Here is a 25,268-nt window from a genome sequence, read left to right on the forward strand (position 1 = left end):
TATCCCACATGATAATCGAAAAATAGACTTGGGGATACAAGTGAATTAGCATTTTACACTGCTTCGGACTCTTACCTTCAGCCCATGCACATCCTAAAACTTTTATTATTTTAATTGTTGAGATCATCTGATGTAATACAATGCGATATGCGTCCATATTTAAATGTCAAATTTGTGTTCCAATTTCTTCATTCCGGAGAAGATTCTTTTTGGATTGGCCTTCTAAGTTTGAAACTTGGTACACAGATCAGTTGAATGTTTATATTTTGATAAATCAATGGGCAACCAGATCAACTTGTTTCTTGTTTCTTACTTTATTGCTTAAATGTTTGACTTTGAATAAGCTGATTAACGCAAAAACAAATCAAATTGGGTTTAATTTGTGAAGCGTTTCCTATTGAGGATACGAATTAATGGGTTGGTTAGCATCTATGAGAAATATTTTTATTTATTAAAAATTTAAAATTTGACGATATGATGTCAAATGGGTCAAAATCATTTTATCATTTAAAAATTACTTTTGATTCAAGTGCAGTTCCCTTTTTCTGGGTATTAATTCTTTTTCTTTTATTTAATTTTAAGCCCACAAAACCTTTTTTTCACAAGAAGCTTCCTTGAGCCATGAACATTGAATTGAAGTAAAAAAGTTGCTACCCCAACCTTTGAGAGTAAAATCTCATCACTTTGAACAAATCTCTCTCTCTCTCTCTCTCTACACAAAATCGTTTTTATGTAAGAGAATCTACAATTGGGGATTTTCCACTCTGAATTCTGAAAAGGGGTTGATGCCATTCGTTAATGGAGGATTCTGTCTATGATCAAAAAGTCTGAATGTTTCCCGTCAAAAATAAAAGGCTGAACGTTGAATCTCCACACTCTCAATATGCTCTATCTCAGTCGTTTAGCTCGAAGTGATAGATTTACCTGCTATTTTTCAATTAATGATGATCAACTCCAAGTAGAATTCCGGGAAATTGTCAAGGTCGAGAGCCTGTAACCATCTCTGAGTTTCTGCTAATGGTTCCCGACATCAAGCAGTTTAATCTCTAGGAAATCTTAGCGCTACAACATTTAGAACCCTAGTCGTTCATGGGGAAGGAAAAGACCGTCTCTCAAAGCTGACTTCCACTTAGTTTTCAAAACAAAGAAGAGAATAAGTATTCCTCGCTGTTTAACATGCTCTGGATCTTCTGTTAAAATGACGACTTCTGTACATACGACTCTATGGGACAGTGTAATAGAGCTCACGAAGGGTGCGCAGGATAAGGGTACCGATCCTCTGCTATGGGCAATCCAGCTTTCTTCGAGTTTGAATTCGGCGGGGGTTTCTCTGCCTTCGACGGAGGTGGCTCATCTACTAGTTTCTCATATTTGCTGGGGTAACAACGTTCCTATCACATGGAAATTTCTCGAGAAGACATTGATCGTGAAGATTGCACCTCCAATACTTGTTCTTGCACTTCTATCTTGCAGGTTTTGGCTTAATTTTCTAGTTTTATATCTCTTATTTCATTCTTTCGCTATGGTTCTGAATGATGCTTCTGTTCTTGATTTACTTCTTTCTAGCATGAAGAAAAGGTGCTTGCTTGCCGGATTTCTATTGGTTTGAATTTAGAACTAGCTAGTGCATGATTTTCCTCCTGCTTTCTTCTCATCTAATGTGTACTACTAGACGTAGATAAATGATGATTCTGTGTAATACTCTTTTCCCACTCATTTTAGTGGCAATGGAGGCTTCAATGCAAGTTTGGATATAGTTTGTTCTGGTTTCTTTCTACTTCTACTGTTCAATATTGTTCTGCTTCTGAGCCGTAATAGTGTGTCAGTGTATGTTCTTTTTCTTCTGTTTTTGATCTTATTTTTCTTCTTTGAACTCTGTATGTGTAATCTATAGTTGACTAGCGATGAGATATCTCTCTTGTTAAGCCTTTGGACTTTCTTGATCGATATTTAAAAGATCCTCTTATCTATTTCAATTTTCTTTTACTGAATTGAAAGTTGCAGAGAGTCTTTTACTTGATATGCCAACCTTCTCAAACTTCTCTAATCTGTTCTCTCAATACTGCAAAGTTTTGTTGTTTGACCCATCAAATACATAGCATGATCTTCCTCAAGGATATTTTCGTTTTTTTATTACTTTCTACTGTCTTTTGATTTTTGAAGTACTCTTTCTGTACAGGGTGGTTCCAAGTCGTAGGTCCAGGCCATCAGCATATAGGCTCTACATGGAACTCCTTAAAAGACATGCTTTCTCTTTTAAATCTCAAATTAACAGAGCAAATTGGCAAAAGTGAGGTTTGACCTTATTTAGTATCATTTTTTTGATAATTATCTTATTTAGTATTATTTACTTGAACAACAATAAAAAATATTATTTACGTGAACATCTACCAATACACGCACACATACATGCACACACACACACACACACATACACACTTGAACAGTTGACTGTCTGCTTGCTGCACATTGTTAATATCCTATAGTTTGTCACTTTATGATCTACAAAGCTGTACTCGGCATGTTCTCTTGTGACTGTATGATGTTCCATATTTCCAGTCCCAGTCCCAGGGAAAAAACCCAAAACAACCTTTTCATTCATTAATAGATAATGATGCCCTTCTATCTCAGCAGGGGGTGCATTGTTCAAAGGCCTACCCCTAGTTGTTATTGATTGAATTATTTGTGGTTCTAGAAACTTCCATGGAAATTTGTAGATACTGGACATACTGGGACAGGATATGGCCATAATCGGGCTTTATTGGACTCTTCACGTTAGGGATAAAATTTGGGTTCCCCATATCCCCTCAAAGGTGGCTTTTCTGGTTTGGACAGCAGCTCATGGAAGATGCCGAACTTTAGACAGGTTATTGAGAAGACAAATGCCCCTGCTGAGCTCTTTTTTGCTCCCTTTGCAGTGCTGCTCTAGAATCCATAAACCACCTCTTCCTCCTCTGCAGCTCTTCTCAGCAACTGTGGACAATGGCACTATCCTGCTTGGGTATTCCTTTTGCTTCCTGGAATCTGTTAACTTTTGCAAGACTGGGCAGCTGGAGGTCTGAACAGGGAGGGGTAAACTTTTGTGGAACACCCTCCCAGCTGTGAGTCCGCATCTGCTCCTCATAGAGTCCACCTCATACTGACCTCATAGCCCCATCCCACCGTGTATTAGGAACATCTCCTGTACTTTGTGTTGTTATTCATGGAGAGATGTTCTCAATACACGGTGGGATGGGGCTGTGAGGTGCGCTCTGTGAGGAGCAGATCCTGATTCCCCAGCTGCTATCTTTTGGCTAATCTGGTAGGAAAGAAATCTTTGAATTTTTGACCATAAAGTCTCAAGCATTGAGGAGCTTTTTGTATATTCCAACTGATCTCTTTTTTGCGAGTTGGACCTTTTTTGATTGAGCTTTTTGTATATTCCCGTTGTACAGGTCCTCATTGTACATGAGTTCTTTTTAGTACAATACTTTTTCTTCAAAAAAAAAAAAAATTAGGGATACTATTGCCAGTGCAGCAAGCTGAAAATTTGTAGGGTTTGCAGAAAATGGATGTGCAACTCTGCATTTATGGCTTCCAAGCTTTTTTTTTTGGCTTAACAGCGGCTTGAAAACTGAAATGATCCTATTAGGTAAAGAAAAGGAAAGTTCTAGTTGTAGCTTATTTCTACCACTTCTGTTTGTTACCAGTTGCAGAAAATGGATGTGCAACTCTGCATTTATTGCTTCCAAGCTTTTTTTTTTTGGCTTAACAGCGGCTTGAAAACTGAAATGATCCTATTAGGTAAAGAAACGGAAAGTTCTAGTTTTTTTTGATAAACGAAAAGGAAAGTTCTAGTTGTAGCTTATTTCTACCACTTCTGTTTGTCACCAGTTGCTGTTTGTAGGTAAAGTTTGTCTTGTAAGTCTATGTTCATTCCCACGTGCAACTCTGCATTTATGGCTTCCAAGCTATTTTTTGTCTTAACAGCAACTTGAAAAATGAAAACGATCCTATTAGGTAAAGAAAAGTTCTAGTTGTGGCTTATTTCTACACTTCTGTTTGTTACCAGTTGCTGTTTGTAGGTAAAGTTTGTCTTATAAGTCTATGTTTGTTCCCACATGCAACTCTGCATTTATGGCTTTCAAGCTTTTATTTTTTCCTTTTTAACTCAACAGTGGCTTGAAAACTGAATGATCCTATTAGGTAAAGAAAAGACAAGTTCTAGTTGTGGCTTATTTCTACCACTTCTGTTTGTTACCAGTTGCTGTTTGTAGGTAAAGTTTGTCTTATAAGTCTATGTTCGTTCCCACATGCAACTCTGCATCTATGGCTTTCAAGGTTTTTTTTTTCTCTCCTTTTTGACTCAACATCGGCTTGAAAACTGAATTATCCTATTAGGTAAAAAAAAGAAAAGTTCTAGTTGTGGCTTATTTCTACCACTTCTGTTTGTTACCAGTTGCTGTTTGTAGGTAAAGTTTGTCTTATAACTCTATGTCCCACATGATACCAAAGTTTGTTTATCATTTTCTCTCAACACACTAAATGATTGAATGCTGCCTTGTAATGCAGTTGATTTCCATTCACAAATTGGAACTATGCTAGCTGATTAACCAAGAAACTAGTGAAACATGATGTGGATATAAAACTTGAAGGCAATAGTTAAGACATGACACTTAAAGCTGTAAATGGTCATCACGGTTGACCTCAACAGATTGGACATGTAATTAAATAAATCTAAGATAAGTAAATCCAAAAGTGCCACTTGAAATATTTTTTCTGCATACAACTTCATTTCTGCTACATTCTGAATGTTATTCTTAGGTGCCTAAAAGTCCTAAACTGAGAGATCAGAAACAATAAAAGCTCTACCTACACCTACATCTTACTCCTACCTTGCATTCTTCATTAATTGAATACCATTTTTTCAATGTTGTTGTTGTCGTTGTTGTCATGTATTGTTTTTTCTTCCAATTAATGCTACTTTGATCAGTAACTAAAACTATAATCACATGTGAGTTGTCCTTGTTATGCAGGATCATGAAGTCTATAGATGATGTTCTTCATCTTTCCCACATATTTGGTCTTCAAGCATGTGAATCGGGGGTTCTAGTTGTTGAATTTTTCTTCGCAATTGTATGGCAGTTACTTGATGCAACATTAGATGATGAAGGATTGCTGGAACTGACCCCAGAAAAGGAGTCCAAATGGGCAATTAGGCCACAAGACATGGAAGTAGATGTTCATGATAGTTTTGGTGAAAGGAGAACTGAACATAAAGATAGACTGCACAAAGCAAATACTGTGATGGCTATTGAGCTAATTGGGCAATTTTTGCAAAATAAAGCAACTTCCAAGATTCTTTACTTGGCACGAAGAAACATGTAAAACCTCGCACCCTTAAACATGTATCTGCATTTTATTTTGTACTTCATGTGCCACAGTTGTTAGTTTTGTTGATTTTGTGTAGGTATGGACCATCAGATCTTCTGTGATTTACTTTTCTTTAACTAATAACTAGCATCTGGGCAGAACTTTGATTAATTACTGGTGTAGGACTAGGAGAAGAGCCATACCAGGGTTTATGTGGTGGGTAAAGAAGAGAGATGACAAAAAGGAGAAAGGGCGCAAAAAGCAATGAGATAGGTGGAAGTGATCAAAGGGGGGGTCTACGATGCAGGTTCAATACTTGGATTCCCAATTAGGGAAGGAGCAAGAAGTAAACAAGGTAAGTGTTGATAGTGTTAATTCGGGTGAGAACTCGCCAATTCAAACAGGAGACAAAAAGGAGGATGATTCAGATAGCGTGCCTATCCAGAATTTAGTGGAAAGAGAGGTAACGATCATTAAAAGCCTGGGTTTATCTTTTTGGGGTGGTGAGGAATTTGCTAGAAGGGCCTTTGAGAAGTGGAAAAGAAGGGATGAGAAGTTGAATAAAAAAGCTCGATTGGAAGGAGGCAAGGTTTGGGATGAGGATGATTCAGGGCAAGAAGATGTTCTAGTGGATGAAGATTGAGGTTGTGCTCTTTTCGCTAGTAGAGGCTTAGTCGGTTCAGGTGTCTCTCTGGTGGTGGTCCCAGTTCAAGGGGTCTCCATTTTCTTCCTGGGGTTTTTAGCTGTTCTCCGGTAGAGTTTGGTCTCTATCTGTTTGTGTGGCTTTGGGTTGGTTTGGGATTGTTGCTGTCTCTGTAAGGGTCTTTTAGTTGTGCATCTCTCTTGGGTGATACCTTATCACCTTTCTATTGTATTCCTTTTTCTTTTTAATGAAAAATTTTCCTTATTCTTCTTCTTCAAAAAAAAAAAAAATGAAGAGAGATGACTTATAGAACATGAGAAGAGAGGTTGCAGTAAAGGCATATAATTAAGGGAAGAATAAATAGAAAGAGAAATACACATAGACAATAGGGTTAGAATAGCCTTTACAAGACCAATTACCATTACTTGGTGTGGTAAAATCTTGGGATGGTAAGTGTGAGAGTGCAGCTTTGAGTCTGAGGGCTGCCACTTTGTGTGAAAAAAATTCCAAAGGTTAGTACTGTAACCAGTTTACCCATCCCAAGGCCCCAGATAGCTGGGATCAACATTGGGTAATGGCCTTTATATCCTAATAACAATTATCCAATGTTGGTTCCAGATATCCAGGGTCTTGGGAGAGGTGGAATGGATACAGACCTATCTTTTGCACAAAGTGGCCTCTCTTAGACTTGAACCAGCATTACTAATAAAAAAAGAAAAAAATAAATAAAGAAAAGCACTTGAACCAACATTTTCATGCTTGTTAGCCTGGGATTTTACCATTGCACTAAGCAATGCCCTCGCTTCTAGATACCCTAATACACATTCTAACTGATAAACTTATTAAAAGATACAATTCAAAAATCTTTCCAAATCTGAAAACTGCATAAATTTAGAAAAGCACCTTTCCAGACACCAAAACTCTGTAACCAAATAACTACTAAGCTACTACTCCTACCATTGATGTTCTTTAAGTGCCTTCTAGTGATTGCCTGGGCTTGTGGATCCATAGGGACCTTGTAGGCACCACACTTAAAAACCTTGGTTTTTGTGCAAAATCTCCAAATTGCATATTAGATCCTTTCCCCATCATTTTCTTTCCTTTTGCTATTCTTACTCTGCATTATAGGATCAACTACATTATGACTCGGATGGTTTTGTTGAATGAAAGGTGTCTGCTTTTACTAACCTTGCTACTATCCTAGGCCCTTGCATTGGGGAAGTTTCACTCAGCGTTTACAATTGCTTGGAGCAAATTCATCAGCACTGAGAAGTTCAAAAATATCTTCAGATGCTCTGCTGCAGTTGTCATCAGATACATGTAAAATTTTTTCTCGGGGATGCAGAATGAGTACACAACAGGAGTTCCATGCAGTCATGGCTTCTGGATCTATGACCTTTTCTGCAGGGCAGTGTTATTGGGCTAGTCAATCTTCAGTTTGGCTCCCTCTTGATCTGTTTCTAGAAGATTCTATGGATGGTTCCCAAGTTGCAGCAACAAGTGCAATTGAAACTCTTTCTGGTATGGGCCGTCTCTTTTACTCCAGTGCTTGAAATAAATATCCTTTGATATTGTTACTTTTCTCTCACTGGCCGCTTCATGTGGCTATGTCTATAGTATAACACTTTTTAATGTATACAGGTTTGGTAAAGTCTCTTCGAGCAGTTAACTGTGCAACCTGGCACAACGCATTTCTAGGTCTTTGGATAGCAGCTCTTCGCCATGTCCAAAGGGTATGAGTAATTATATGAACAGGATTGAACCTTTTTCTTTTCTTTCCCTTTCTCTTCTTCCCCCTTCCCCTCTTTTACCATAAGAACTCGCAATTTTTCTGTAGAGAACACTGATGTGGACCCCACGGCTGTGGTCCCCACTGTGTTCGTATGGCAGCACAGCATGTATTCTTTGTTAGTTGGTAGTTATTTCAGTTTGTTGTTACATCTTGTTATTTCAGCTTTATTATTAGTTTATTTGCCATGTAAGCAATAAGGGCAATTCAGCCTTTTTACAATTAGTAAACATATGAATATTAAGAGTGGGTCGGAAGATCATAACAATTCGACCCTCTCTCTCTCCTTTTCTAAAACCCTTCGTGTGCTTCTGCTTTTCTCCCTTATTTCTTCTTCTTTTCTCCTTCTGAAATCCTTTCTTTTTACTTTCGGATTCAAGACTGATTGTAGTCTTGATCGACTACTTGGTATCAGAGCAAGGATTAGGGTTTCTCAGGTGAGTCTGATCCAGCCAACCACATGAGAGTTGCCTAGGGCTGGGAGACTAAGAAGGAGGATTGGCTGATTCTTGGAGGCTACTGGTAGTGTGCGGCTACTACTAAGAAGATTGTAGAAGGCTAGGAGAGTTCCAGTAGTCAGGAAGAATTAGAAAAGGCTTTGGATCCCCAAGATTAGGGTTTCACATCAGACAGAAGGCGGCGGCCAAAGATCTTCTTTCACAAAGCAAGTTTTTGCTTGAGAACAACCTTGAAAGAACCATCTTGGTCTATTCTGAGGGGTGCAGCTGAAACTTTTTTCTCTTTAGGGTTTTGAGAGAAAACCCTAAAATTCAGAACTGTCGATTGGTTTCAGATCAGATCTGAACTGGGTTCACCCTAAAAATTCAGAAATGTCGATTGGTTTCAGATCAGATCTGAACTGGGTTCATACAGAATTCTGTTTTCCCCTTGTTTGTGGAAGACCTAGGCCGGCTGTTATCAGTTGCTTAGGTGCTGTTTCCTATTACAGTAGCTTCAAAAGTTTTTGATTGCTAATTCTTAACCAAGAATGGAGTTCAAGAATCAGGGGGAAGGTGCTTTTGGGACTAGCAATTCTGGCAATATGTCTGAGAATGCATTTCAGATTACAACTGTGAGGTTTGATGGATCCAACTACTTAGAATGGGCCCAATCGGCCATGATGGCTATTGGGGGTAGAGGAAAACTTAGCTACCTATTGGGAGATGTGAAAGAACCATCTAAGGAGGACCAAATGTATACCAAATGGGTTCAGGAGAATTACTTGGTTATGACATGGCTGTGCAACTCTATGTAGCCACATATCAGCCGAAACTATTTGTGGGCAAAAACAGCCAAGGAAATCTGGGATGTCATGAAAGAGACCTACTCCCAACCCCTTAATGTTGCTAGGGCCTATGAATTGAAGTGTGAGGTTAATAACCTCAAGCAAGGAGAGAAACCAGTCTCCGTTTACTTCTATACTTTGAAATCTTTGTGGCATGAAATTGACCATCTAGAAACGCTTGAGTGGGAAAGTCAGAAGGATGCACAGACTCATAGAAAGCAAGTGGAGACTAATAGGGTTTTTGAATTCCTAGCTGGTCTGAATTCTGATTATGATATTGTGACACAACAGATACTAACAAGGGACAGTGTGACCTTATCTCAAGCCTACTCATTGGTGCATAGTGAAGAGACTAGGAGAAAGGTTATGATGCAACATCAGCCCTTCCCACCAGCCTTGGCAGCAGTTAAACCTAAGTCTGGGGGTGATACAGAAAGGGATATAAAGAAGGAAGATAAGCAGGATCTAGTGTGTGAGCATTGCAAGAAACCTAAGCATACTAAAGACACATGTTGGAAACTGCACCCTCATCTAGTCTCAGCAAAACTGAGGAACAAAAGGAGTAATGCCCATATGGCTGTTAATACCGATTCTACATCCTCATCGGGCACAAAAGGCACGCCTCTAGACACCTTAGCTGCTGTTCGGGCTGCCCTAACACAGTTGGAAAAGGAAGTTGAGAATTCAGCTCAATAATCTCAGTCATCATCAGCTCCTTCCGCATCAGCCTTTGCTCATTCAGGTACTCGGGCCTCAGCTTACCATGCTTCAGTTCCAGGTAACACTGAACATTGTTGGGTAATAGACTCAGGTGCATCTGACCATATGACTAGCTTGCCATCACTGTTCACTACCTATCACTTATCTTTTGGTAGAGATAAAGTGTCCATTGCTGATGGTTCCCTTGTTCCCATTTATGGCAAGGGAAACATCAAGTTGTCTAATATCATTTCCTTATCCTCAGTTTTGCATGTTCCTAAGCTTGATACTAACTTGCTTTCAGTCAGTAGTATTACAAAACATCAGAACTGTTCAGTAACCTTCTTCCCTGATTGATGTGTTTCTAAGGACTTGGAGACAAGGAAGGTGATTGAGACTAGCTGTGAGATGAATGGGATCTATCTGCTTGGAGAGAGAGTTCTCATTGGAAAGATCATGAAGATAAGAAGTCTTTTGTTTCTCAGTCTGTTAGTCCGGTTATGCTTTGGCATAATCGGTTAGGTAATTTATCCTTTCGGTCTTTGAAGAGTTTGTTTCCTAATTTGTTTGAGTCTGTTCAGATGTCTGTTATGGTCCCGCGCGTAGGATCCCGTCACGGGCCGGTCCACGGTGCGAAAGCCCTGCTTCCCCTTGCGCCTTCCCTTGCGTGCAGACCCTATTGCGGAAACTGAATGGGTGATTTGTCCAAGAGACCACCCGAACTCTCCCTTGGGGTGATTTGTCCAAGAGACCACCCGAACTCTCCTCACTATTTTCTTGGCTGGAAAACTGAATGCCTTTATTTCAATTCGTAGCTCCTTAAATAGGAGATTACAGAAGGGAATTCCTAATTAAACTCAAACTCCAATTTGAACTCAAACTCCTAATTACCTACTCCTAATGGTAACTCACTCTTACTTAAGATAAAGATAAAGATAAGATTAGATAAAGATAAGGGATAAGATAAGGATAAGGTAGGCTGGCAGCGAGTTGGCTTGATGTGTCCAGATAAGGGTGGGCCCACCCCTATGAGCTGTCGTGTGGGCCCCGCTCTGCTGCTGCTGCCGGGTGCGTGCGCGCAGCTCATGGTGCCGTTTCCGCGTGGTGCGTGCGCACAGTGCTGCTGTCGCGCAGTGCGTGCGTGCGGCTCATGGTGCCGCTGCCGTGCGGTGCCGGGCGTGCGCGGTGTGTGTGCTGCCGTGCAGTGCGTGCGGTGCGAGCTGCTGCCTGGCGGTGCATGTTGTGCGCCATGGTGCCGCTGCCGTGCGGTGCCGGGCGGGTGCGCACTGCTGCCTGGCAGTGCGCGTTGCGCGCTATCAGTGCGTGCTGCTGTGCGGCGCTGCCAGGCGGTGCCTACTGCTGTGCAGCCTGCCGTGTGTGCTACTGCCTATGACTGCTCCGCAGTGCGTTGCCGGATGGTGTGCCCATAACAATGTCAAGTTTGAGATGTGAGAGTTGTGAGCTTGCAAAGCATTGTAGAACATCTTATTCCTTGAGTAATAAAAGTAGTAATTCTTTTGATGTTGTGCACATCGATGTTTGGGGCCCGTATCACATCCTTTCTATGGGGGGGGTTACAGATATTTCTTGTTGTTTGTTGATGATTATACCTGTTTTTCTTGGGTTTACCTTATGCGTTATCGAGATGAGGTTCCTGCTCTGACCCAGACCTTTCATCAGATGATTTTAATCTAGTTTGGGGTCAAAATCAAAATCCTCAGATCTGATAATGTGAAAGAATACTTTACCAAGCCACTGGCCTCTTATCTACTTGATCATGGGATTATTCACCAGAGTACTTGTCCTTATACACTACAACAGATTGGGGTTGCCGAGAGGAAGAATAGGCACATATTGGAGGTGGCTATCCGTTTCTGGGGCGATGCTATTCTTACAACAGTGTATCTCATTAATCGAGTTCCTTCACGGGTTCCTGACATGAAGCCTCCGTTTACTCTTCTATACCCCGATGAAGAATTATTTACTGTTCCCCTTAAAACCTTTGGTTGCACTTGATTTGTTCAGATTCTTGGATCTCATCGTTCCAAATTTGACCCTAAGGCCTCCAAATGCGTTTTTCTCGGTTATGCACAAACTCAAAAGGGTTATTGCTGCTATGAACATACTTCCGGGAGGAGATTTGTCTCGATGGATGTTACTTTCTTTGAGGAGGTACCCTATTACCCTAGGGTTTTTCCTCAGGGGGAGAGTAGTGAGAATGGGGTTAACTCATCAGAAGTTCCTTTACCCATTCCATTGAGTGATGAGGGATGTAATGGGGAGGGTTGTCAAAGGTGCCAGGAGTTGAAAGTCTATCATAGGCGTGGAGGCAGGTTGATTTCGGTCATCAGCAGTCCAGGCCAGCCCCAGTTCCTTCTACGGATCCAAATCCAGGTACTACAGTCCCTTTATCAGATCCAGGTCCCACTGAGATACCTTCCACTGTTGCTACTTCACCTTCTTTGGATGACCTTGACCTCCCTATTGCAGTCCGTAAAGGGAAACGACGTTGCACCACATCCACAGCTCACTGCATTTCCCAGTTTCTGTTCTATGATCTCCTGTCTCCCTCTTACAAGTCCTTTCTCACATCCATTGCTGATATTCCTATTCCCAGAACAGTGCAGGAAGCCTTGTCAGTTCCTGAGTGGAAAGATGCAATGAAGGTTGAAATGGATGCCTTTCTGAGGAATAATACTTGGGAGCTAGTTGACCAGCCCAAAGGAAAGAAACCGGTTGGATGTAGATGGGTATTTACCGTGAAACATAATGCTGATGGTTCCATTAAAAGGTATAAAGCCTGGTTAGTTGCAAAAGGATTTACTCAGACTTATGGTATAGACTACTTGGAGACTTTTGCTCCAGTGGAAAAGATGACCACTATTTGAGTTCTGTTAGCCCTTGCAGCCAGTTATTCTTGGCCCTTGTTCCAGATGGATGTTAAAAATGCCTTCCTAAATGGAGACTTACAGGAAAAAGTCTACATGCAATTACCTCCTGGATTTTATGATGCAGAGACAGGTAAGAAGGTTTGCCGGCTGAATAAAGCCTTGTATAGACTAAAGCAGTCCACCAGAGCTTGGTTTGATAGATTCAGACAAGCCCTTGAAAAATTCGGCTATGTACAGGCCCAGTCAGACCATACATTGTTCATTAAAAGAGTGGACTCTTCTTTGACCTTGCTTGCTGTATATGTGGATGATACTGTGGTGACAGGGAATGATAACAGTGAGATTGAGTCCCTTAAACAACTCCTTCATCAAGAGTTTGAGGTGAAAGATCTGGGTGAGCTACGGTACTTCTTGGGTATTGAGGTTGCTAGATCTAAACACGTGATCTTTATTTCTCAAAGGAAGTATGTTCTAGATCTATTAGCAGAAACTGGAAAGTTGGGTGTTAAGCCTGCAGATACACCCATTGAACAGAATCACAAGATTAGTGCAGAGGGTGGAGAGCCTCTTAAAGACAAAGCTATGTTCCAACGGTTGGTTGGAAAAATCCTCTATCTTTGTCTCACACGACCAGACATCAGTTATGCAGTCAGCGTTGTCAGTCAATACATGCATTCTCCTAGAACTACTCACTTCCTTGCAGTTGAGAGAATATTAGCATACTTGAAGAGATGTCCAGGTAGAGGTATATTATTCAAGAATAATGATCACATGAAGATAGAGGTCTATATAGATGCTGATTGGGCTGGGAGTGCTGATGACAAGAGGTCTACCTTTGGATATTGTGCCTCTGTAGGAGGTAGCCTTGTCTCCTGGACGAGTAAGAAACAAAGTGTTGTTTCTCGTTCTAGTGCTGAAGCTGAATATAGATCGATGGCTAATGGTGTGGCTGAAATCCTATTGCTGAAGTCATTACTTGAAGAGTTGGGTATTGATTATGAGAAGCCCTTAATGCTGTATTGTGATAATCAGGTTGCTATTAATATAGCTCACAATCCGGTACAGCATGACAGAACTAAGCATATCGAAGTCGATCGACATTTTGTCAGAGAGGGTTTCATCTCAAGAAGTGTGTCTCCTGTATATCACCTCCAGCATGCAGCTCGCAGATCTTCTCACCAAGGCGTTCCAAGGAAGAAGTTAGAGGCAGACCTTTGCAAGTTGGGAATGACAAATATCTATTCCCAACTTGAGGGGGGAGTGTAGAGAACACTGATGTGGACCCCACGGCTGTGGTCCCCATTGTGTTCGTATTGGCAGCACAACATGTATTCTTTGTTAGTTATGTCAGTGTTAGTTGGTAGTTATTTCAGTTTGTTGTTACAGCTTGTTATTTCAGCTTTATTATTAGTTTATTTGCCATGTAAGCAATAAGGGCAATTCAGCCTTTTTACAATTAGTAAACATATAAATATTAAGAGTGGGTTGGCAGATCATAACAATTCGACCCTCTCTCTCTCCTTTTCTAAAACCCTTCGTGTGCTTCTGCTTTTCTCCCATTTTTCTTCTTCTTTTCTCCTTTTGAAATCTTTTCTTTTTACTTTTGGATTCAAGACTGATTGTAGTCTTGATCGACTACTTTTTCCACATTTATCGTGAAGATAATGCATGATGCTCATGCTCCCCTAGGAATGTTCAAGTTGATTTTTTTTTTTTTGAAATTTGAACTGAGGTAAAGTATTTTATTAAAATCAAGAAGTCAAAATACAATAGAGCCCCTGTACAATGATGGACTGAACATAGGGAGTACTATATGCCCAATCAGCCAGACCCCCCAAAACAAAAGAGGAAAACTATAAACTTCTTACAAAAAGAAAATCAAGATAAAAAAAAGAACAAGTATGCCTGTTTTTGAATAGTGGGTGATTTTCCAACCAAGAGTGTGCCATCCCCAAAATCCTGTTAAGAACCTCTTCTTTTGAAGACTGTCTCCATTCGAAAATTCTACTATTTCTTATCGAGGGAGACTCTAGGAATGCTATTAATTGGGTCTCCAATTCTGGTAAGGGCCCCTGGAGACTGGGCCATTTTCTCAATGAGATTTCTGAAGTGTCTTTTTCTTCTCTGTTTTGCAGTTTTAGATGGATTCCAAGGGAGCTGAACTCAATTGCAGATCATTTGGCTAAATCTGGGGTGGATAAAACTTTTTTGTATAGTGCAAATACTTTGCCCCCTTAAGTGGGGTATCTTTTAGTAGGGCTATCTTGTTTGGTCTGTACATCCTCTCATGTACATCCCCCCACCCCATTGCCCCTTTTGAATATAATAGTTACCTTTTTTCAAAAAAAAAAAAAAAACTACTATTTCTTTCACTCCACACTGCCCAGAAAACTGCTGAGGGGAGGATGCTCCATGCTGCCTTTCCTGCCCTGCTTAAGCTTCCTAAAAACCAAGTCCCTATGAATCCCTTCACATCAGATGGGAAACACAATTTAAACCCAAACAAGTCCAGCAGTCTTACCCAGAACCCGAAAGTGAAGTCACAGTTTAACAACAAATGGCTAGAAGACTCCACATCTCCATTACATAATGTGCAAGTCATATCTGCCACCTCTAAACCTCTTCTGGCTAAATTTTCCTTAGGATCTTGTCCAGCACTGCAGACCAGACAAAAAAAAGCCAATTTAGAAGGTACAGCTCTGATCCAGATCCTCTCACTTGGAAAGGGAGAGGTATCCTCCCTTGACAAGCAATTAAAGAAGGATTTCACAGAGAAAGAACCCTGATTTCTCAAAGAGCCATTTCCTTTTATCTTCCCCTACTCCAGTTGTCTTTGAATCATAAAGGATCTGGAGTAAACTAACCAAAGAAGCCACCTCCCAATCATTTAAGTTCCTCCTGAAATGAGGATTCCAAGTAGACTGTCCATTTTGACTTTCCAAACAATCAGACACTGTTGCATCCTTGTTTACTGCAATCTCAAACAGATCAGGATATAAGGCCATTAGAGGGGCATCCCCACACCTGTAGTCCTTCCAAAAAAGCACCCTATAGCCATTGCCCATTTCATATTTTATGCCCTTTAAGAACTGAGGGTGAATTTTCTGAATCTCCTTCCAAATTGAGCCCATAGGAAGATGTTGTTGAAGCCAACTTTCCTAATTGCTTATCAATGTATGAATTCCTTCATTTTTCTGGTAACAACCAGAGTTTATTAATATAAAAGCAAAAATAATAAACAACTGGATGCATCCCAGAGATTGGGATGGCCCAAAGCAGAAACTTTATACATCAAAGGTTCCTGTTGAAATAATTTAGTTATTTGTATTAGGGTCTGTTTGGCCAGTTAAAGCATTTTTTTATTTCTGTTATTTCTGTTATTGTACTCACTTACAGCAGGGGCACAAGGGTCTTTTCCCTTCTTATTTCTGCCGCCCTATATAATATAATAAAAGCTGGCGCTGCCAACACTGTTCAATTTCTCCAAACTTTTTCTTCTTCCTTTCTTCTCCTTTCTCTCTTCTTTCCTTCTCTTCTCTACTTCCTCATATTTCAATCGGATTTATTGTCAAGATGGTATCAGAGCAAGACTGTTGAATCTGGGCGACCAAGTTTTTTTCTCTTCAAGTTATTGAATTTGGGCGGAACAGAGGACTGAATCTGGGCTGATCAAATCAGATCTGCAACTGGTACAACCCTAAAGTTTTCTTTCTTCTTTTATTTCTTTCCTTGGTCGTGTACCAAGTGGAGAGCAAATGAATCCAAACCACTGAATGTCGGCAGACTTTTGTGAGGGTTATATCTTTTATTTGTTGGATCGTGTGATCCTGTAAATGTTGGCAGACTTTTGTGAGGGTTATATCTTTTATTTGTTGGATCGTGTGATCCTATACCTATGAAAAGGTGATTGTAGGTCGTAGATGACCTGTTTTCTCTGCTCGTTAGTCTGATTTCATGTGTGTTAGGATCTCTCTTATTGATTAATGCTGTGGTGGAACTTACACGTTATTGATTAATGTTGTGGTGAAAATCAGTCTCGTCATAGTTCTTCTTTGGAAGTTGGTGCTGTTTGTTTTTGTGCTCAGATTAAGTCCAGAACTGAATTGTTGTGTGTGGAGCTTTTGTCGATATAAGGAGGGATCCTAAGTTGAGAGTTTAGATAAAAAAACTTGTGCTTACCATGTCGTCTGAGAATTCTGCTACTTCAAAGATTCCAGGGAGCCACAATGGAGTGAGTGGGGGAATGGATATGAGTTTCCCCATGGCTGTTATTCCCTTTGATGTTCTGAACTACCTTGAGTGGTTTAGGGGAATAAAACTCTACATCATTGCTAGGGGGAAAATATGATACATCAATGGGAAAGTGAAGGAACCGAAGTATGGAAGTGCTGAATATGATAGGTGGAACCAAGAGAATAGTATGGTGATGTCATGGCTCTTGGTTTTTTTTTTTTTTGATCAATAACATCAATTTCATTAAATTAAGAGAATAAAGGGAAAGGAATACAAAGGGAGATAAAATAACTTAGCTTTCCAAAAACAGAAAACTCAGGGAAAGCAAAGAAAATTAAAAACTAGCCCAGAAAACAGCCTCCCTATTCACTCCTTGCTTGGCCAACCCATCCGCAAATGAGTTGGCACTCCTCTTCACCCAGCTGTACTGAATCTCTATGTCCCTACCCAGCCATAAGAACTGCTTTTTCTCATTGCTAAAGTTCCACAAACCACTGTCCTCTGTCTTCAACCAATTAATCACCACCTTCGAGCCACCTTCCAGAATCAAACGGCTAATATTTAGATCTTTTGCTCTTCGAATTCCTTCAGTGTCATGGCTCTTGGTTTCCATGCTGCCACAGGTAAGGAAGACTTTTATGTGGGCTGAAACTGCTTGTGAGATATGGGAATAAGCAAAGTCCACCTATTTAGAGCAGAGACACTATGCCAAGATATATCAACTGCAAGCTGAATCCTCTACTTGCAAGCAGGGGGAGAGGAGTCTCTCGATGTACTATTCTGATTTGACATCGATATGGAAAGAACTTGATCACTACCAGAATGTAAATTGGAAGTGTGATGAAGATGCAAAGGCGTATAAGTCACTTGTATCTTAGCAACGGGTCTTTGCCTTCCTCCTAGGGCTGAATCCTTCATATGAGTCCATCAGGGTGCAGATCTTGGGTAGTAAAGACTTGCCATCAGTTCAGGAGGTGTATGCCTTAGTGCAGTCAGAAGAGAGTAGAAGTGTGATGAATTGTGTAGAGGGGGAGTCGGTTGCCCTAGCTGTTCGGGGAAATTCAGATACAAAAGTCGGAGGTGCTTTTAAGAAAGGTGACTCTCAGAAGAGAACAGATGATAAGAGTAAACTTTGGTGCACTCACTGCCAGAAGACACGACACACGAAAGAGACATGTTGGGATCTCCATGGAAAACCTAAATAAGCACAGGATTTGGGTAAGAAGTCAACACCTGATCAGGGCAAGAAACCAAGCCAGCGGAATCAGAAAAAGTATAACTCAACTAATATGGCGTCGATAGAGACTAGTCCATTGGTAACTCAGGAGAGGCATCCCAGTTTTGACCCTAAGGAAGAAATTATCAACTCTTTTCGTGACCATTTGGAATTGTATGGTAGGACTCTCCGCCAAATGGATTTTGGTCCTACTCCCTCTACCTCTTTCGCGTCTACATCAAGTAACGCTGCCATTGCCTTCCGTGTGTCATCTCATACCACTGATTCTCCTTGGGTTATTGACTCCGGAGCCTCAAACCACATGACCGGTAAGTCAAATTTATTTCAGACATATAACCTTTCTCTGGGAGAGATAAGGTGAGACTAGCTGATGGTTCTTTCTCTACCATAGCTGGCCAAGGTACCACACCTCTCCCACTCGGCCTTACCCTTTCTAATGTACTGCATGTTCCGAAATTACCCATAAATTTGCTGTCCATTAGTAGTATAGCTCACTCCTTGAACTGTTCAGTCACTTTTTTTTTTCCGTCTTCATGTGTGTTTTAGGATTTGGCCTCGGGGAAGACGATTGGTAGAGGAAGCATGGTGGATGGTCTCTACGTGTTGGAGAATAAAGCTGGCCTTGTGGCTACAGAGTCAAGTGTTTGTCAAGTGAGAGTCAAGCCTATTTATGGCATAGTCGTCTAGGTTATCTTTCTTTTGAATCATTAAAAGTTATGTTCCCAAAGTTGTTTGAGTCCTTGTCAGTGAGTCAGTTACAGTGTCAGACATGTCAATTGAGTAAACATTGTAGAAGTTCTTTACCTTTGAGAAATGAAAGATTTGAATTTCCATTTCATATTGTTTATTCTAATGTTTGGGGCCCTGTTACGCTACCTACTGAGGCTCGATATAAGTACTTCATTACCTTGATCGATGATTACTCTAGATACACTTGGGTTTACCCTATGCGATCTCGAGATGATGTGCCAAAAATTGTGAAAGACTTTCAACGCATGGTGTTCACTCAGTTCCAAACTGAAATCCATATCTTCCAGTCGGACAATGCGAAGGAATACTTCCATAGTGATTTTACGGAGTTTTTTGTTTCGAGTGGGTCACTTCAGCGAAGCTCTTGTGCCAGGACACCCCAACAAAATGGTGTTGTTGAACGAAAGAACCGTCACCTTCTCGAAGTAGCTCGTGGGTTATTAATTCATATGAATGTGCCAAAACGTTTTTGGATGGATGCAGTTTTGTGTGCTACATACATCATCAACTGTATGCCATCTCGGTTACTAGAGTATAAGGCCCCACATCAGTTTCTGTTTCCTACAGCTCCATTGTCCACCATTCCGATGCGTGTTTTTGGGTGTCGTTGCTTTGTCCATAACTTGTCCCCTGCTCGAGGTAAGCTTGATCCTCGGGCTATTCCTTGTGTTTTCCTTGGTTACCCTTTATCTCAAAAGGGGTATCGCTGCTATGATCCTACCTCTTGCAAGTACTATATCTTCATTGATGTATCCTTCTTTGAGACTCAACCTTTCTTCTTGGTTTCTCCTCAGGGGGAGAGTAGGGTTGAGGAGAAACAGGCGACTCAAACTCAACTACCTCCTTTACCCGATCCTCCTCCATTCCGGGTTTTTCATCGTCGCCATAAAAGCCAGTAGAGTTCAAGAGCCGTGGAACCTGACACTATGCAACCAACATCATCGAATTCACCAAAGGCATATCCGTCTCATCAGCCAGGTACACTTGCTCCTATTGATATGCCTGTTCCTCTCAATGTTGATTCACCTGTCATCAATGATCTTGATATTCCTATTGCTAAGAGAAAGGGTGTTAGATCTTATACCACTAATCATCCTATCTCTAATTTTGTGTCCTATGATCACGTTTTACCTTCATTCTATGCATTCCTCTCTTCTGTGGACAGTGTCCCCATTCCTAAGAATGTGTCAGGAGCTTTATCTAAACCTGAATGGACAGATGCAATGCAGGAAGAAATTGATGCATTACACAAAAATGGCACTTGGGAGTTGGTGGACCTTCCTGAAGGGAAGGAACCAGTGGATTGCAAGTGGGTGTTCACAGTGAAACACAAGGCTGATGGAACTGTTGAAAGGTACAAGGCTAAACTGGTAGCAAGAGGTTTTACACAGGTATATGGAGTGGACTATGCAGAGACTTGCTCCAGTAGCCAAGATGAACTCTATCAGGATCCTTCTTTCATTGGCAGCAAATCTTGATTAGGAACTTCACCAATTGGGCATCAAAAATTCTTTCTTGAATGGTGACTTGGAAGAGGAAGTGTACATGACCCAACCTTCAGGTTTTTGTGCCAAAGGCAGTGAACAAAAGGTGTGCAGGTTAAAAAAATCTTTATATGGGTTGAAACAATCACCTCGGGCTTGGTTTGGTAAGTTCTATTTAGCAGTTCAACAGATGGGGTTCAAACAATGCCAGTCAGATCACACTCTACTTGTGAAAAGAGGTGAAGGGAAAATTGCAGCTCTTATTGTGTATGTGGATGACATAGTGATCACAAGAGATTGGGAGGCTGAAATACGGAGACTAAAAGAATTCTTAGCCACTCAATTTGAGGTGAAAGATCTAAGCCCCTTACATTATTTCCTTGGAATTGAAGTTGCCCGCTCTCACAAGGGCATCTTTATTTCCCAACGGAAATATGTACTAGATCTACTAGAAGATACAGGCAAGTTGGGGGTAAAACCAATTGACTCACCAATTGAATCTAATCATCAGTTGGGAGATAGTCAGGGAGAGTTTTTGAAAGATGTGAAGAAGTTCCAGAGACTCGTAGGGAGACTCTTGTATTTGTCTATGACCAGGCCTGATATTGCTTATGCAGTGGGTGTCCTTAATCAGTTCATGCACAATCCTAGGACAACTCACTTTGAAGCTGTAGAGAGGATCCTTAGATACCTCAAGAAGTTTCCCGGAGCTGGTTTGTAGTTCTAGAAACATGGTCACTTAAAGGTGGAAGTATATACTGATGCTGATTGGGCAGGAGCAGTCGATGACCGAAAGTCTACTAGTGGGTATTGTGCCTTTGTAGGAGGAAACCTGGTCACATGGAGAAGTAAAAAACAAAGTGTGGTGGCTAGATCTAGTGCTGAAGCAGAATATAGAGCGATGTCTCATGGGGTTCCTGAAATCATGTGGATAAGAAATCTATTAGGTGAACTGGGTTTTGCAGTGAGCAATCCTATGTCACTCTACTATGACAATAAAGCTGCCATCAATATTGCTGCTAATCCAGCCCTGCATGATAGGACGAAACACAGTGAAGTGGACAAGCATTTTATTAGAGAGAAACTTGTAAATGGAGAAGTGTGTACTCCATATGTCAGCTCAGAAGAACAACTTGCAGATATTTTCACCAAAGGTCTTCATCATGTGCGGCACAATGATTTGTGTGACAAGTTGGGCATGATTGACATCTATGCTCCAACTTGAGGGGGAGTGTTGAAATAATTTAGTTATTTGTGTTAGGGTCTGTTTGGCTAGTTAAAGCATTTTTTATTTCTGTTATTTCTGTTATTGTACTCACTTACAGCAGGGGCTCAAGGGTCTTTTCCCTTCTTATTTCTGCCGCCCTATATAATATAATAAAAGCTGGCGCCGCCAGCACTGTTCAATTGCTCCAAACTTTTTCTTCTTCCTTTCTTCCTTTTCCTTTCTCTCTTCTTTCCTTCTCTTCTCTACTTCCTCATATTTCAATCGGATTTATTGTCAAGAGTTCCCTCTCCCCTTCCCGAAAATAACTCTTCATTGTTTGCCCTCCGTGTTGCCAATGCATCAGCGAGCCCATTAGTTGATTTGTGAAGCCATCTTACATTAATGCTTCTGTTTATTTTGAGTTCCTTTATCTCCTTCATTAAGTTCCTATACTTCCAAGGAACCATATCCTCATTCTGCAACCAACACACCACCACTTTTGTAGTTCCCTTCAATTTGCAAATTAGTGTAACTTGGGTCTTTAGCTAACCTTAAACCCCCGTGCATTCTTCTTCATAAAAATAAATGCATTCCTTCATTGTGGTGGTTTCTTCACCTCTTTCATTTTTCCCCATATCTTGTACATGTTTAATGTCATTGGAATGAGAACTGACTAGATAATACTACACATCCACCCTAGAACTAATTTAAGATAATTATGGAAGGAGCACAGGCATTTGGTGGTTTAATATTGCCTTTGTGGTCCAAATTTTTGGCTATGCCATATCCAAGCTCTTACATGTTCATACAAGAAAGAATGGGCAATTCCCCTTCAACTATTGATTTGTACTTTTGTATTGATTAATCAGGTGCCAGATGCATTGTATGAAGTAAGCGTTATTCTTACATTCCCAGAGAGCATCAAAGCATCCTATATTTATCTGTCATTAGATATACACTTACCTTCTTTAATTATTGTTGCTATAGGAAAGAGATCCTATTGAGGGTCCTGTATCTCGCCTCGATACCCGCTTATGCTTGTTACTCTCTATAACAACTCTTGCAATTGCTGATATTATTGAGGAAGAGGAAACTGCACTAATTAATGAAGCTGGACAGAGTCCCAACAATCAACGGAAAGAGAAACAGGTTGCAGGAAAGCGTCGTAGGGATCTAGTCTCCAGCTTACAGATACTGGGTGATTATGAAGGGCTACTGACCCCACCACAGTCTGTTATCTCTGTAGCCAATCAGGCTGCTATGAAAGCCATGATGTTTGTTTCAGGTGCCACAGTTGGAAGTGGTTACTTTGAGTGCATTAGCAAAAGTGACATGCCAATGAGCTGTTGTAAGCAGTACTTCCTTTTCTTTTGACATTAGAGAATTGATTCAACAAGTAGGAGGGTCATCAGTGTGGGGAAAGTGTGGGCTAGCTGCTATATATATATATATGTATATATATGTGTATATATGTATATGTATATTACTTGCATGGATGGGAATGAGGTCCACTTTTCAATATGTCCGAACCAAGTGGAACATTTGCCCTGACTGAGGCACCACCATCTAAATATTTGGTGGATTTCATTGCATGAAAGATTCACTCCCATGTGTGTGCTACTTATCCCGGTACTTTATTTTGGTGGTATGTACCTGGGTTCTTCCCTGTGGCTAATATGAATTTCCCTTTCCAATACCTTGTGGCTTCTGTTACTTATTCTATTTGTTTTATTCTAATAATTATAGTTCATCTGATGCTATTCTTTTTTTTTTCTGTTAGGAATCATTGCTTATTCTTGCAGTATATCTCAATCTTATATATCTTTGACCCTGCTTGCAGTTGGAAACATGTGGCATCTGATAGTGGAGGCTTGTATTGCTAGAGATCTGCTAGACACATCAGCATATTTCTGGCCAGGCTATGTAAACAGATGCATCAATCAAGTACCTCATACTGTGCCTGGTCAAGCACCTGGTTGGTCATCATTGATGAAGGGCACTCCATTAACTCCATCAATGATAAATGTTTTGGTTTCATCTCCAGCTTCATGGTATGCCAGTACTTCTCCTTCAAGTGTTCATGTAAATGTTGATACATAATCTCTGCTTCCTGCTTCTAGATATAAATACCATGACCAAAAAGTATACTTCTCCTTGACCTATATCATACTTGGTGTCAGCATCCAACATTTTATGGAAGCCATCTTGGAGATATCAGGCCAAGAGTTGACCTTGTGCAATTATCCTATTCCTAACAATAATCCATGAAATCCTTCTGAAAAGTCTGGAATTATGACAGATGATTCAAATAGGAGGAAAAGGAACTAATGTTTCATGGATTGGAGAGTTGGAATCATCTAAGTAGATAAATTTTGGCTTTTGATATGTTCTATGTGAGACCCATTAAATTGGTGATTCTAACCTCCTGTGCACCTTGCATACTGCAGAGGAGGATATTCAAAGAAGTTTAGAGACATTTTTTTTGATAAATAAGTTCAGAGACATTGTTGTGCTTTTTGCAAATTCAATACCCAATCACCCAGACCTTTTAGTTATCTACATTTACTTTGGTGATATTAATCCTTCAGTTGTTCGTATTGTGACTAAATATCTTTGGTCACAATGGTGCAATGCGCTAAAGGAAAGAAAAACTTCAATAAGAGTGATCTTGGGATTAGCTTTCTGAGTTCTTTAACCTTGCTGTGGGACTCAATGATTTCCTGGTCTTCAGTTATACCCTATTTATTTCCTGAAGCCAGGTATATTAGATGCTGCTTTTTAGATTTCCTCTGGGGTAAAGCCACTGAATTTAAACTCATGAATTTGATGGAAGCCTAGCAGAACTCGAGAAAATATTTGGGGTTGCAGTCAATGGGTCAGATGATGAGAAGATATCTGCTGCTACCATTCTCTGTGGGGCATCTCTAATTCGAGGTTGGAATATACAGGTAATGAGGCACAAGTCCTTTCTATGGATTCAGCAAGGAACATTTGCATGAATTGATGAATATACTTTGTAGGGGTTACCTCTGTCTTTTTCCTCCTTTTGAAACCGTTCCAAGTAAATATTGGTTCTTTCTTGCAGGAACACACCATTCATTTTGTAATAAGGTTGCTGTCTCCTCCAGTTCCTGCAGATTATTCTGGGAGTGACAGTCATTTGATAGGTTATGCTCCAATGCTGAACACTCTTCTTGTTGGGATAGCGTCCTTTGACTGCATCCAAGTTATCTCATTACATGGTTTGGTAGGTTCAGCTTCTAATACCCCATTCCTTCTTGTAGGGCTCCTAAATATAATTTATGTGGTAAATGATCCTCTTATTGAGGTTTATGATACCCAGACACCTGTGCATGGATTTTATATTGTGTCTGGCACTTTATTGTGTAACTGTTTAAATTCCATTTCAGACCCCTTGTCAGGTCATGTCTTTACTGTATCTTGGTAACATGGATTGAGGGAAAATGAATTCCATGATTTATCAATCTTACGTAGTTCAAATGTTCTTTCACATGATTGAGGATATCACTTCTTTGTCCATAAGTACCCATACTTTTTGCACAGCCAAGTGTCTCCCAACCTTTGATTCAATGCACTGCACCTCTTGGATGTCCAAAAGGAATAACAATCAGAATATAAATGTTGGTTGGTGCATGTGTGCAATTTGATATGACTTATTGCTGTGCCCCAACCAAGAT

At 40.5% G+C, this 25,268-nt stretch overlaps 1 protein-coding gene across 2 annotated transcripts in view; it reads left to right on the plus strand.

Annotated features, from left to right (window-relative positions):
• Positions 1 to 587: 587 nt before the first annotated feature.
• Positions 588 to 25,268, plus strand: part of LOC104612803 (mediator of RNA polymerase II transcription subunit 33A) — a 29,162-nt gene continuing 4,481 nt past the window's right edge. Inside the window, exons 1-9 of one of the 2 annotated variants that reach the window (XM_010280388.3) lie at positions 591 to 1,473; positions 2,180 to 2,290; positions 5,016 to 5,363; positions 7,200 to 7,516; positions 7,637 to 7,728; positions 22,558 to 22,918; positions 23,411 to 23,621; positions 24,404 to 24,518; positions 24,656 to 24,817. In XM_010280388.3, the coding sequence (XP_010278690.1) occupies positions 1,199 to 1,473; positions 2,180 to 2,290; positions 5,016 to 5,363; positions 7,200 to 7,516; positions 7,637 to 7,728; positions 22,558 to 22,918; positions 23,411 to 23,621; positions 24,404 to 24,518; positions 24,656 to 24,817 (1,992 nt within the window). In that variant the 5' untranslated portion in view covers positions 591 to 1,198. Of the gene's footprint in view, positions 1,474 to 2,179; positions 2,291 to 5,015; positions 5,364 to 7,199; positions 7,517 to 7,636; positions 7,729 to 22,557; positions 22,919 to 23,410; positions 23,622 to 24,403; positions 24,519 to 24,655; positions 24,818 to 25,268 lie in introns of both variants that reach the window. The other variant, XM_010280396.3, reaches the window with a different exon arrangement.

The sequence above is a fragment of the Nelumbo nucifera genome, chromosome 4 (genome assembly GCF_055504915.1).
Source record: "Nelumbo nucifera cultivar China Antique chromosome 4, China Antique-T2T, whole genome shotgun sequence".
In the NCBI taxonomy this organism is placed as follows: Eukaryota; Viridiplantae; Streptophyta; class Magnoliopsida; order Proteales; family Nelumbonaceae; genus Nelumbo; species Nelumbo nucifera.